At 38.4% G+C, this 15,306-nt stretch overlaps 1 protein-coding gene across 8 annotated transcripts in view; it reads right to left on the bottom strand.

Annotated features, from left to right (window-relative positions):
- stag2b (STAG2 cohesin complex component b) overlaps positions 1 to 15,306 on the bottom strand; it is a 165,706-nt gene that overhangs the window by 81,817 nt on the left and 68,583 nt on the right. For all 8 annotated transcript variants that reach the window (XM_059976954.1, XM_059976953.1, XM_059976957.1 and 5 more), the window contains 4 exons: positions 8,090 to 8,254; positions 7,206 to 7,302; positions 3,167 to 3,243; positions 193 to 397 (listed from right to left, as the gene is read on the bottom strand). In XM_059976954.1, the coding sequence (XP_059832937.1) occupies positions 193 to 397; positions 3,167 to 3,243; positions 7,206 to 7,302; positions 8,090 to 8,254 (544 nt within the window). The remainder of the gene's footprint in view (positions 1 to 192; positions 398 to 3,166; positions 3,244 to 7,205; positions 7,303 to 8,089; positions 8,255 to 15,306) is intronic.

The raw sequence follows: 15,306 nt of genomic DNA, 5'->3' as shown, positions 1-15,306 counted from the left end.
CACCAAGATCCTTTTCATAGTGAACACTGAAGCAATTTGATCAAAGGTGCATTGTTCTAAGAGCATGCTTTAAGTTATTTAACACAGTATCTGTATGTAAATGAAAATTACATTATTACTGCAGATAGGAAAAATAAAAAAACTAAACATCACTTTGAAATAATAACTCGGTAGATCAAATTAATATCCTACCTGCCAATGTGCTGGTGTGTCTGAATGCTCTAACTTGGGAATCTGATAATCCCGTCAGCAGAGAAATAACAGTATCCATCATGTATTCATCATATATGATACTGTACTGACACTGCCGTACAAGTACAGAAATGAATTCACAGAAGCTAGACTTGAATTTCTTCCACTGTGGACCAGGCATTGTGAGAGGGTAATCACCACTATCCTTAAGTAGGAAAGAAAACAAAACTGTAAAAATATAAACAACCAACCTTACAGAAATGATGTAGGAAAACAATTGATGAAGTAGGTAAAGACAGTTGGGCCAAAAATAACAACCTGAAAAAGACTTTGTGATGTTACATTTTAAGGTGCAAAAGGTGCAAACTCAGGTCATTACTATGCATTCTTGTTACACAGGTCATCTCTTTTTGAGAATTACCTAAATGTTGACATGTTTAGTTACCATTAAAGATACTATTAGCCAGATATTGCTCCCACATTGGAATTTCAACAGTTACACCTTACCGGACCGTCAGCTTTGCTTGATTTCATAAGCATGTGGTTTATGATGAAGAAATAAACTGGTGATATTCCATAAAATCAATGTGAAAGACAGTGCTGTGTACTGAAATTGAACAATAACAAAACGAGATAAAAACGTCAATTTTGCTGGAACAGTTTCCAGAAGGGGTAAAGATACTGTTACTGGCCAGTCTCCAATTCAAGCAACTTCATCAATTTTTTTTGATATTTAAATTAGAGCTATCAATTAACTGCAATCAAATGCATCAACTTTTAATTATCTGACTAACAGTAATGCAGATTCAAAAAAAAAATGATAAAGGAACTTCTGTACTAAATCTCCTGTGGACTAAAACAGGAGTACTATAGCATCTCAGAGCTCCAGCTATCATGTTATTCTGGATACCATGACCAGCTGCAAGCCATAGAACCCTGTATCAGATACCTTGCTTACTTCATTAGATCACTCAAAGCTGTGTATTTCACCAGACCATTGAAAACAACTTTTCACCAAATCAAGTGCCAAGTGATTCCTATTCTTTAATAGTATTAACAGGTTTTTTGTGATTAATTTCAATTATTTTTGAGATTGTACAAGTATTTTTTTGTTGTATGATGGGTGTCCAATATTGATATTTTGTGCTAGTGCTTTTTTAATTTAGCCACAAACTCATTAAGTCAGACAAATGGTCACTGATCAGCTAATTATTTATCTTAATTTTGTTATTCTGTGTTATTCTTATCTTTGACTAAACCAGTGATTCTCAACCGTTGTTTGGCCATAGCCTCCTTAGGAGTTCTTCTTAGGTTCCAGGGATGCAACACAAATAGACTGACAGAAAATCATTTATTATTGAACACCAAGAAAACTTGAACATTCCAACATACTGAACAAAACTTAAAAAAAGACTGTATGAAATTATCAGTCTATCAGGCCTAATGCGATCCTTGAGCTTGGTGCTTTTCTGCAAGCTTCATGATATCGGGCTCCAAATTAGACAGTGACAGTCTGAGGTCACCTCTTGTTGTGATATCAATTCAGTCCTGGATTTTGTCAAGGAAACTACCTTGCAGAATCCACTCTCAACCAAATATGTTGAGGGAAAAGCAGTAAAAAAAAATCTTTGGGCCTTTCCCCAGTGTTGTAAATTTATTCAGTAGATCACTCTTGATCCAAAAATCTTTTTGAAACTGACTGAACTGATGACATACAGTTGTATCACTCTAAAGATCAATCAAACTCTCTTGAAGTTCTGCCTCAACTTGGGTGGGTTGTACTTCAAATGGATTCAAAATCCAATCCTAGATACCAAGGTTTAACAGGTCATTAAATCTTTCTTGCATATCCTTGTGTATCCGCTTGAGAAGTTTCACATAAACGGTAAGATCTTCATCCTTCAGTGCCTCTGTGATTGTCTTCAGGTTTGGAAATTGTAAAAAATTTCTGATGTTCCATATTGTGGCAATAGACTTCAAGTTTCTTAAGGAAAGAAACAATGGTTTCCTTACAACCAATGAGGTTATTATTTTTGCCCTGTAAGGACTTGTTTAACAAATTAAGTTCTGAAAGGTATCTGCCAGATAAAATATGTCTGCCTTAGCAGCAATGCCTCTTTCTCCATGCTCTTTATCAGACATGAAGGAAACTGTGGTGTTCCAGAGTGTAACAAAATGTTGAAGACAGTTTCCCTTGGAAAGCCACCCCACTTCGATATGCAGCAGCAGCATCCGGAAGTTGTTACCATTTTCTTCACACAACTGCCAGAAAACACAATCCTGAAGGGCATGGGATTTGATGAAGTTTACAGCCTTTATGACAACTGAAAGTGAAAGATTGAGACGTCCTCCTAAGATTTTAGCTACTAGGTGCTCCCTGTCAATGACGCATAGTAAAGACAGAAGGTATAACTCTTTTTTAAAAAACAAAGACACGCTGATCTTCGGAGAATGAAGTATGGCAATAATGGATGCAAGAACCCTTGATTGAGTACATTAACCTGGTGCAGTCTGATTCTGAAGTGAGGCTGTGTGGGAGGAGCTTAAGCAATGAATTTACCAGGTGCGCCGAATTCAAACAATGTGTTGGAAAGATAGTATAATTAGGAGGGGAACTACTGACTCCAATGAAGGTTGCTGCTTGGGTATTTCATCGGTTCAGTTACCAGGGCCCCCAAAAACACTTGGGGCTCCCCTTCTCACAGTTTTCAGTCAATGGCCCCCTTCAAGGGGGCCATATGGTCCCCGTTAAGAATGGCTAGACTAAACAATCTCATCAAATCACTTGCCATGTTTCCTTAAACATTCATGAAAGTTCCTCAGAAGTTTAAACAAATCTTTAATGTCCAATCAGTCCTGACGACAGATTGTGGATTAAATTTGTTCTGTCCACATCTGCTGCAGAGCCTTTGCTTCCAATTGCTAATAGCTGCAGCAATGAGCTTTTCTAATGAAGTTTTTAAGTAAAGAGTACCTCATCAAATTCCTCCGTCATTTTACGAATTATCTCAGAATTCTGCATGTGACGGAACATCTCAGCAGTAACGACACCTGCAAAACAATGTTAGAAAATATAAACAAACAAAATCATGGTCTAAACTATATTGGCCATGCATACACTGAGTCTTGTCGAACTGAGGGGATGGGGGAGTCAGAACCCACTAATTTAAATGGGGAGTTCAGATTTGTGGAATGGGAGTAAATCGAAAACTAGGCTTCTTTAATTAATTGGCTTTTATTTACATATTTTTATTGTTTTAAAGACAATTTAAAAAAAAATAACGACTTTGATTTTTATTACGTCTGAATCCAGATTTGAAATTTCACGCTCTGTTTTGCCTAGTGATAAGCTCTGGAAATAGGACAACCGTATTACATGCTCAGAAATTTAGTCATCGTTTGAAATTTGCCTCCTGATACAAGGGTCTAGGCAGAAGGCAGGAACTGCAGGCAGCAATTTTAAACAGATAAAAAGGTTAATTTACTGTAACGTTAGACAAGATCTTTATGCTCAAAAGCATTTTAGAAATGAGCAGGGCCAAAGGGGATATTATGGGGGCTTAAGATTACGAGTGTAGGAAAATAAGGGGAGATTTGATAGAGGTATACAAAATTATTGAGGAGCATAGATAAAGTTAATGCAAGCAGGCTTTTTCCACTGAGATTGGGTGAAACTAGAACTAGAGGTCATGGGTTAAAGTTGAAAGGTGAAGGGAGTGGTGTGAGTGTAGAGAGAGCTGCCAGAAGTAGTGGTGTATGTGGGTTTAATTTCAAAATTTAAGAGAAGTTTAGATATTTACATGGGCAAGAGACATATGAAGGACCATGGTACAGGTGCAGGTTAACAGGACTAGGCAGAATATCAATTAAGCATAGATAAGATGGGCCAAAAGACCAGTTTCTGTCCTGTTGTGCAAGTTACTTTTCACTGTACGCAGTAAATTATTTCAACAAATGCAGTTGCCAGTTTTCATCAGAGCAAAATCATGGGAGTTGACATGAAAGAAGACTCTGATTTATGTTGACATTTTATGATAAGTGCATCCATATTAAAATTAGTTTGAGCAACTTAGCTTTAGTTCCAACAACTCTTCAAATTCTATCAAATAAGACTTATTTTTCTTACATAGGGGAAATTAAATCAATGCCAAACTTGTACAAAGCTTATTATTTCAGTTGATTATCTAATAGTGCCACAATGGAAACAATTTGCCTCCACCAACTGACTAAGGTTATCAGGCTTTTGCATCATCTCATCAGCGTCACAGAATGAGTTGACTTAAAACCACCTAGTTTCTTTTCCATAATTGCAGTAGTCATGTATTCAGGTTGACTGGCAATAAGGAATCGATTTCTGGTACCACAGAGCACTATTGAGTTTTGCTAATAGACAAATCTAGTAGAATATAAAATTTCTGGAACAGTGTAGTCTAGCTTTCCTGACAATTGATTTTTAAAGGATTTAAGGCAAACCAGTAGCACATTCTATTTGGGTATCAATGTTACAAATAATAAGCTTAAAAATATTCAACAAAAATTTTGATCCTGACAAAAAGATAATGGGAATGAGCAATGTCATACTTAAATTTTTCTGAACATTATGATGCAATGTGCTTTTTCTATTTGATAAAGGAGAAATACTGTTTTCCCTCCATTAGCAAATTATACCTATACTTGCCTTCTGGAGTAATAAAACTAAATGCCTACTAATCTTCAGAATAAGTATATTAAAATAAGTGATACAATTCCCTCAAATAACCCTATCCAAATTAAGAAAAAACATATATTAAAACTTAAAGCACTGATGAAATTTACTGGGTTAAAAAAATTCTGCTGTCCTGCTGGGAAAAACATTCTATTAGATAGATACTTCATTAATCTCAAAGGAAATTACAGTGTTACAGTAGCATCACAAGTTCACAGATATACAATATTAGTTGAGAATTAACAAGAAAAAATAAAAATAAGTTATCTTAAACAGTCTTAACAGGAGGGGATCATTACTTCCCCGGCTATAGGTTGACTCATTATAGAGCCTAATAGCCAAAGGTAAAACTGACTGCACATTGCGGCATGTTGGAGTAGCGTAGTTGTCTTAGTCTATTACTAAAAGTGCTCTTCTGTTCAGCCAAGGTAGCACGGAAAAGGTGAGAAACATTGTCCAGAATAGCCAGGTTCTTTTTATGTAGGGTCCTTTGTTCTACCACAGCCTCCAGTGTGTCCAGCTAGACTCTTATAACAGAGCCACCCTTTCTAATCAGCTTATTAATCACCCATGTTGATGCCATTGCCCTAGCACACCACCTCAAAGAAGATTGTATTTGCGACAACAGACTGGTAGAACATGTGAAGGAGAGGCCTGCATATTCCAAAGGGCCTCAGTCTCCTCAGGAAGTACAGGCAACTCTGGTCCTCCTTGCACACAGCCTCTATGTTGGTGCTCCACTCAGGACTGTCGCCCAGGTACACCCCCTGGTACTTGTAGGTCCTCAGCAAATCCTCAGTCTTCTAAAGTCCATCTCCATCTCTTTTGTCTTACTGATGTTGACCCGCAGATGATTCAGCTTACACCATTCAACAAAGTCCTCCACCAGGACCTTGTATTCATTTTCCTGTCCTGCTTTCGTACACCCAACTATTGCTGAGTCATTAGGTAATTTCTGCAGATGACAGGACTCAGTGTTGTATCTCAAGTCCAATGTATACAAGGTAAACAGGAAGGGAACTGATACAGTCCCATGGGACTCCCATATATTATCGCTGGAGACAGAATTGATACACAGATACAATTCCTGATCAACAACCTGATCCAACAATCCAAACCTAATCCTAATTCTGACACTTGTGTCAGGTGCTGTCTCTGGATTTCAATTCAGCATTCAACACTATGTGGGGGGGTGAACAAATTCCTCCCCCTTGGTCTAACTACACCATTATGCAAATGAGTATTGGACTTCCTCACCAACAGACCTCATATAGTCAGCATGTACAACCACTCCTCCTTCCCCATCATCCTCCAACACAGATGCCTCCCAGGGTTGTGTGCAAGCCCACTGCCGTACACTTTGCTCACACATGACTGCTTGGCAAACACCCAAGTAATCACATCGTCAAGATCGCCAATAACGATGAGACAGCCCATAGAGAGGTGGTGGATGAGCTTGAGGCCTGGTGCCTGGCAAATAACTTCTTCCTTAATGTCAACAAGAAAAAGGAGAATGTTATCGACTTCAGGAGAACTTGCACCACTCAGACCTCTCTTTATATCGGAGGCACAACAGTGAACTATTAGCAGTTGCAAACTCTAGGAAAGCACAGCTCACACAACCCACTCATGGCCCCAAAACACATTCAATACAATCAGCAAAGCTAACCAAATCATACATTTTCCGAGGAGCCTTAAGAGAGCTGGATAATGCATATCTACACTCGTGTCATTCTACATATGCGCAGCAGAGAGCATCCTGACAAGTTGCACCACTGAAGGAAGCTGCACTGTGGCTCAACAACTGCTTAAGCTGCCCAATCAGCCATCAAACAAAGGTATACAGAAAGGTGCCGGAAAAGAGCCAGTAACATCTCTCACCCTGCTCATAGACTTTGTCCATCTCCTATCAGGGAGGAAGCTACGTTGTATTCATGCCAGGACCACCGGAACCAAATAGTTACTTTCCCCAAGCAGCAAGTCTGATCAATGCCTTCAGCTATTAACCTACCCCTCCACATCCACAAACATCATTACTTTATCATTTCCTGTCAGTTAGCCTGTGTACAGACAACGCATGTGCCTAGTGTCACATACAATCAATGTATATAAGCTATCTTGTGCATTTATATTTATTATGTTTTTTTATCATTGTTTTCTTTGTCTATGTTTTTACTTGTACTGCACTGGAACTGGAGTAACAATTATTTCATTCTCCTTTACACTTGTGTACTGGTAATGACATTATACAATCTTGATCTTGAATAGAATGAACTATCAATTCACTTTCAAAATAGCCACAACCTACCTTTACAGCCGGAACACTGAATGAAAAAGTTTATGAGATCAAGAAGTGCTATATCCCGGTCATGCTTGTACGATTCAATCCAGTCATCCACAACAGACTAAAAACACAAAATATGAGATTAGTACATTATGCAAATTAACTTGCTGAGAAACAGGAATAAAGATCAGAAGAAAGAAAAAGTGGGGAGGTGAAGGGTGGTGGGAAGGGCAAGAAGAATGTAGCAACAGGAAGGAAATGAACATACAGGGGTCGGGGCACTAGATCAATAGGAAATGAGACAAGGTGATTGAACATGGGTCTGAACTAAAGGTGAAGTAGGTAAATGAGATAAACTGATATGGGATGTAAGGAGGTAGGGATAAAGTGAGTAAACTTGAAGAAGGTGACACAGGGAGTCAAGGAGGCTGAAAGTTTGCATGCAGTCTTTGAAAACACATGGTATATACGCATGGCCTCCAGTGAAGACAATTTTATTTCAGTATCTCAGTGACTGGCAAAAGGACAAAACTTCCTGAAACAAGCCATGTCAAATGAACTGAAATTAACAGCTGATAAAGTGATACTTCCCACTCACTTCAGCATGTTGCTATTGCTCCATTAATCGGCCAATCCTAAAAATGAATTGGAAGTAACTCGTTAAAAGCCAGCATTGAAGCATCTTGCAGCATCTGGCTTTCACGTTTTGAAGTGAGTGGTAAGTAAATTTGCCTCTTTGGGGAACAGACCTGCTTATTTCTTCAACTGTCAACTGGAGCACCTGAAGAGTAGCTGCTATAAATAGTTATCTCCAAAACTACTGGATAGGCTCTATGTTTCACAAGCTCAAAACATTGCTCAGCAAGAAAATCATCACTTAACCATCTTTTTTGAAGATCATTTTTTACCTGCATTGCACTCTTGCCCAGTTTCACAACTTCAAAGAGCATCATGTTTTCCACTCCCCCATTCTGTTGGTGATGCCCATTCATCCGGTTCATGCCTGTTGCAGATTTTCCACCATTTCCACTTTTTACTTTCTCTCCAGAGGCCTTCTTTGCTTTTTTCCCTGACTACAAAAAAATTAAGACCTTTACTCAATGAAGTAGAACAGCACTACCAAACTATAGGAAAACTATGTTTTCATTTAAATTTTTGATTGAAAAATGCAGCTGAAAAATAATTTTTAAACTATCATTTGATTTTAAAACCCAAAGAATTTTTAAGTTCCTCTGTGGTAAACAAAACAGTGATTAATTACAAGTGTTTGAAGTGTATTTCTTCTGTTGTCTGAGATTCTATTTCAGACATCACAAGGCATATTATTTCTGATTGTTCCACATCATGTGAGAAATCCAGGACACTTTTTAGGAGTGGAACCACAACCAATATCCTTGTACACTGTGGGTGGCATAAGAGACAAGGAAAAAGGTTAAGGAAACAACAGTTGCAGGTGTTCTGATGAAGCGCAATTGACTCTGGAATGTTTTATCACTGTGTGCTGCTTGACCTTGAGTATTTTCACCACTACGTTTGTACCACACTTCGAGGAGATTATATAAATAAGGAAAGCAGTTATTTTTGTGGTTGCAGAAGGCATACCATAATTATAAGTTGCCTCCCTATAGCCTAGGATAAAATACCACACAGCAGCTGCAAAAGGTCCTCACGTGGCTCAGGGTAAACATGCCCAAGGAGTTCAGTACCTAATGGCATTGGATAAAAAGGAGTAAGATAGTATACACATATTTTGAGTTAAGAAAAATCAACAACCAGACTCTCCAGTGTACACCATGGGCCAATAAAGTTATTTTTTGAGTTAGAGGAAATAAATACATGGCTGGAGAGATTAATCTGAAAAGCTTTTAACTAGTGGACAGAATCAATTGTGGGGGAGGTGGGATCTTTACAATTCCCGTGAATAGTTCCAGGTACAGTACACATGCACAGAGCTGAGACTAACATCTTCGGAAGAAAGTTTTAAGTATTGTAGCCTAATTTCCCATATGATTAGGTGCAAGAAGCCAGCAATGACAAGGATAAGTAAAGGTGCAAAAAAAAAACTGAAAGACAAAATGCACTGGAACAAGAAATAATGTTTTTGGACAGAACACACTGAGAATTATAAGGAGGTCATTTGCTGTATTCCATACAAATGATAGGAATGCAAAGAAAATAAATATGTCTTGGGTAAGTTTAATCAAAACCTGACCATTGTCATGGCACACTTGATGGTCTGAAAGGCCCTTTTCTATGCTCTCTCTGAAGGGAAAAACAAGTCCATCTCCAGGAATGAGGAGATATTGCTGAAAATATGATAGGAGTGAATTCTGATTGCTCCTGGAAACGTTAGACATAGAAGCAAAATTAGGCCATTTGGCCTATCAAGTGTGCTCTACCATTCAAACATGGCTAACTTTTCTCTCAACCTCATTCTCCTGTTTGTTCTCCATAATCTTCAATACCCTTACAAATAAAAAAAACATATCAAACTGTTTCAAATATTCCAATAACGTGGTCTCCACAGTCTTCTGTGGCAATTGATTCTCCAGATTCATCACCCTCTGGTTAAAGAGATTCTTCATCTCTGTTCAAAAGGGATGTCCCTGTGCCCCCTCATTCTAGACTCACCCAACATTTGACAAAAATTGAGAACAGAGACAAAGGCATAACAGTTTCAAATGAAGAAGACAGTTTCCACAGGATCCCAAGTAGCGGATTAGATATTGAGCAAATTTACAGGAAAATTAGTGCTACGTAAAAGCCACAATCACAGGAGACTTCAGTAATCCAAATATATGTTCAGAATCATTACCTTCATCAGTAAATTAGAGGCAGATGCTAGCTTGTTAATACGAACCATAAAAAGGTTGACTGCAAAGCTCAGAGAAGTCTTTAAAACAGAGGCGAAAAGAAAGCAAAAGACTTGCAACACCCCAAAAATATCCTCCTAGGTTTGTGCACTATGAAAACACTAACAAGTGGTACTTAACAATCCCCAAAACAGAAAAGCATTTATGAAGTAGTACTTCAACTTATGTCTCCAAATCAGTAATCTATTCAGTAATTTAAGCAACAATCAATTTTCTGTAGGAACTCAACAGATTCAACAGCATTTGTGAGAGGAAAGGAATTTCAATGTTTGGGGTCAGTAATTCAGGCAATCCTCTGGCATTAAATAAGAAAAAATCCATATTTCAGGTGCAGATCTGTCCCTGTTGTGAATAGGAGAATCCTGGAATACTTCAGGCATGTGAATAGTAACATAAACATTGCAATTTCTTCCTAAGCTTCAATTTTCTTCTCCCCTGTCTTGTGAAAGAGTCTGTTACTTTGCAGTAAACTATCTGTCATCTGCTTTACCCATCAGAAGTGACTGTTAGGGAGTGAGGGGTTGGAGGGCAAAGGGTGGCGGCAGTATGTGTCTAATGACGTAAGCAACATTGCCCCCTCATAAAAAGGAATCACGTGCTTATTTGGAGAAAATGCATGTAATAATTTATCCAACACTGCAAAAAGACAACGAAGATCTGACATTCATCAGAAAGAATCCTAAATTCTTAGTTGTTGACAAATTGAGCATTGCAATTAATTGAGTGTGTAGGCCCAAAATGATAAAGAAAAGAACGTACAAAGAGGTCTCATTTTAAAGAACTTCACAAGGAATAAATTATTTTGCAGTACTGTGACATTATAATGTGGTAGTACATCTTTGTACACATATCCTATGAAAAGCAGGAACATGAATAACAACTGCATCTGTTTTCAATGCCGTTGATCCAATAAGAAACGTTGTTCAGAGCACATTAAGTTACCAGTTTTCATTGTTCAAACAGTAGAATCTTTAACACTCACTTGAATAAGGACAGTTAACAATCCTTTACCATGCAACACTCCATAAATATTGCAATGTAGCATAAACACTATTTAGTTATGTCAGAAACACACTGTGGAGTTATAATCATTACTTACTGTTCAGATGCCATTTTTTGCCATTACTTATATCTTTGACATTTAATAGTTCTTTGAATTGATATCTGATTATTGCAGATAAATGGTGTCAGAATCAAAGAAAGATCAGCTAAGCAAGGTTACAGTCACCTTCATTTTTGTCCCAAAATTACCTCAAAGCTACACCCTTCCCATAATACTGTCACATCCTAATTAATCTGCCATCCGAAGGAAATTAACTTTATGTAGTGTTGCAAAACCAAAGCTGCTGGAGATTGCCTTTACTCTGAAAAGTACAAAGAAATGCATTTAAGGTGAGCAAACAAAAACAGGGTGTACACAGGGGTCCTTGTAGTACATCATAAATCACTAAGTAGTAACAGGTGGATAAGATGGTGAAGAAAAGAATTGGATGCTTGCTCCCATCTTGGCATTTCACGTAAAAGATGGAGGTATCACACTACAACTTTGTAAAACATAATATCGGCTGTACTTGGTCGGAGTTCTGGAAGCCACTCTGGGAAGGTTACAAAAGAAATTCATCAGGACATTGCCTGGACTATAGGTCTTCAGTTATCAGGAAAGACTGGACTGGCAAGGTATGTCTTCCCAAGAGTTGATGAGGAAGCATATACAAAAGATATAGCATAAGTAGTAAGAATTTATTCTTGCATCATTAGTGTGTCCAATACAACAAGGCAAAAGCTTAAGGTAAGAGGTAATGTAGATACACTAACAAAATTTTAAGTAGAATCTAAACAAACACTTCAATTAGCAAGACACAGAAGGCTGTGGACATCATACAGATAAATGATAGTTGTATTCTTAGGGATTCTAACTCTGTTCAGGGTATTAAGAGAGGGATAAATTACATAAGGATTTATTAGTTTACATTTCAGACCCTAGGAAATCTCTTCCCTCCATGATACCCATATTTACGGAATTTAGTATTTTCTCTGGATATAAATTAAATTTAAATAAAAGTGAATTATTTCCTATTAATAATTATTATGATTATGATCAAATACCTTTTAATATTGCTAAAATTATTTTACCTATCTTGGTATTAAAATTAGTAAAAATTTTGAAGATTTATACAAGTATAATTTTCTTCCTCTAATTGAATACACAAAACAAATGCTTTCCAAATGGTCGCCTATGACGATGTCATTAATTGGTCGAATAAATGCTATAAAAATGGTAATTTTATCGAAACTTCTATATATGTTTCAAGCTGTTCCATCCTTTGTCCTGAAAACATTCTCTGATAGAATAAATTCGATGATCCTGTCATATATCTGGAACAGTAACAGTTCTAGACTGAGTAAACCTTTATTGCAAAAAATTTTTTTTAACTGAAAGAATGGTGTTAACCAACTTTAGATTTTATTATTGGACAATTAATATTTGAGAGAGACGCACTGCCCCCCTGCTGAGGTTAACAAAGCTTTGGCTGACGACCTTAATACCTTTTACTGTAGATTTGAGAGGGCCCATCTTACACCTGTCCCTCCCCCCTCTTCGGACTCTCTTCCTGCCTTCCCTCGACCATCACTCACTGGCACTCATCCCCCCAATTACTGCAATCACCTCCCCACCATGTCTGCCCAGCCCCACTAGATCTCAGCTTAGAATCAGCGAAGGAGAAGTATGTTGACTGTTCCAGCGACTTAAGACCCGAAAATTTCCAGGCCCAGATGGGGTCTCCCCCTCCTGTCTACGAGTCTGTGCTGATCAGCTGGCTCCATTCTTCACTCATCTCTTTAATAGATCTCTGGAGCTGAGTGAGGTTCCGACTTGCTTCAAGCGCTCTACCATCATCCCGGTCCCCAAGAAACCCACCATCACAGGACTGAATGACTACAGACCTGTCGCATTGACATCTGTGGTCATGAAATCCTTTGAACGCTTGGTGTTGAATCACCTGAAGACCCTCACCAGCAGCCTGCTGGATCCCCTGCAGTTTGCCTACTGGGCAAATAGGTCAGTAGACGATGCAGTCAACCTGGGACTGCACTATATCCTGCAACATCTGGATCGTCCTGGGACCTATGCTTGGATACTGTTTGTGGATTTCAGTTCAGTGTTTAACACCATTGTCCCTCATACCCTCTGCTTCAAATTGTCTCGCCTCACTGTGCCACCTGACCTCTGCGATTGGATTTACAGCTTCCTGACCAACAGAAGTCAGCAGGTAAGGATGGGACAGGTCACCTCGGATACTTGAATCACCAATAACGGCGCCCCACAAGGGTGTGTCCTCTCTCCACTGCTGTTCTCCCTCTACACCAATGAAAGCACCTCCTCCAACCCCTATGTGAAGCTTTTGAAGTTTGCAGACGACACCACCATCATCGGACTCATCCAGAACAATGATGAGTCTGCATATCGACAGCAGATGGACCAACTGGCGCTCTGGTGCAGTCGGAACAATCTGGAGCTGAACACGCTCAAGACAAAGGAAATGATAGTGGATTACAAGAGACATCCCCCCCGTTATGTCCCCCCCTCACAGTCCTCGGCAGCCCTGTGTCCACTGTGGAGAACTTCAGCTTCCTGGGAACCACCATCTCTCAGGATCTGAAGTGGGAGCAGAACATCAGCGCCATCCTGAAGATGGTCCAGCAGCGGATGTACTTCCTGCGGCTCTTGAGGAAATATGGTCTGCCTCAGGAACTGCTGCTGCAGTTCTATACTCCAGTCATTGAGTCTGTCCTGTGCACCTCCATCACTGTGTGGTTTGAAGCCGCCACCAAGCAAGATAGAACCAGACTACAGCGCACAGTGAGGACTGCCGAGCGCATCATTGGAGCCTCCCTGCCCTCTATTGTGGACCTGTACTCTTCCAGGTTGAAGAGGGCGGGGAACATCATAAAGGACTCCTTCCATCCTGCGCACGGACTGTTTGAACTGCTTCCGTCTGGTAGGCGCTTCAGATCCCTCCAGACTAAGACTAATAGGCACTGGAGAAGTTTTTTCCCTACTGCGGTCTCTTTGCTGAACAGTTAACTGTAGGCTAACTATTACTTGGATTGCACTACTTGTATGTATAATCTATATTTTCATTTATATTTATCATTATTATTGTTATGAGCAGAGAGACAACATCTGCCGGAAGTAAATTCCTTGTATGTGTACAGGTACTTGGCGATTAAAGTCTGATTCTGATTTGTTATATTACTTTTTGAATTTATGGTATAGATTATCAGGACTGTCCTTCATGGTTGGACTTGGAGGAGAGCTCGGTAAAGGAGTTTTCTTTGGCTTCCTTACTGGAAGCTCCTCTTCCTTTTTTGTTTTCTAGGATTGGTAGACAAGATTTTAGTCCCATTGTTAGAAATATATTAAAAATTTGGTTTCGGTTTCGTAGATTTTTTGACTTAAATAACTTTGTTCTCTCTAGTAATATCTATCTCAGCTATTTTTTTAAACCATCAATCCTGGATAAGGCCTTTTTAACACGGAAAACTAGGGAATAAAAACTTCTTTAGATTTGTTTTTAGAGAATTGTTTGACGTCTTTTTCGCAGCAAGTGGATAAATATGATACATCTAGTGCACAATTTTTTTTAAAGATATTTACAAGTTAGGAATTCTATACAAGATTTGTTACCGAATTATCCATTTGCTCATTTACCAAATATGATAGATGTTATTTTTCAGTTTAAACCATTTCAAAAAGGATTGATAGCCTATATATAAACGGCTCATAAATTTACGAATGATGTCAAATGATAAGGTTAAACTTGCTTGGGAATTGGAGCTTCGGGAGTTACTTTCAGATGATCAATGGAATAAAATTTATCATACAGTTAACAATTAATCTATCTGCACCCGTCACTCCTTGATTCAGTTCGAGGTAGTGCACAGGGCACATATGTCAAAAGACAAACTAGTGCATATTTTTTCTAATATAAATCCCACCTGTGATAGATGTAATGCTGAGGTAACTACCTTAACTCATATGTTTTGTATTCATTTTTCAATTTTAAAATCTTTTTATTAATAATCTTCTACAACTACAGAATAATACAAAATCTCAACAAATTAATATGTATATGATTAATAGAGCTGAAGAAAAAAAACTAATCATAATATATTTGAAAAAAAAATTATATATAGAAAAAGGAAAAAAACAGAACCCCCATCTAAAAAAAACCCATTAACTACAAAAT

The sequence above is a fragment of the Hypanus sabinus genome, chromosome 8 (genome assembly GCF_030144855.1).
Source record: "Hypanus sabinus isolate sHypSab1 chromosome 8, sHypSab1.hap1, whole genome shotgun sequence".
Classification (NCBI taxonomy): Eukaryota; Metazoa; Chordata; class Chondrichthyes; order Myliobatiformes; family Dasyatidae; genus Hypanus; species Hypanus sabinus.
This window is presented reverse-complemented; position numbering and strand designations above follow the sequence as displayed.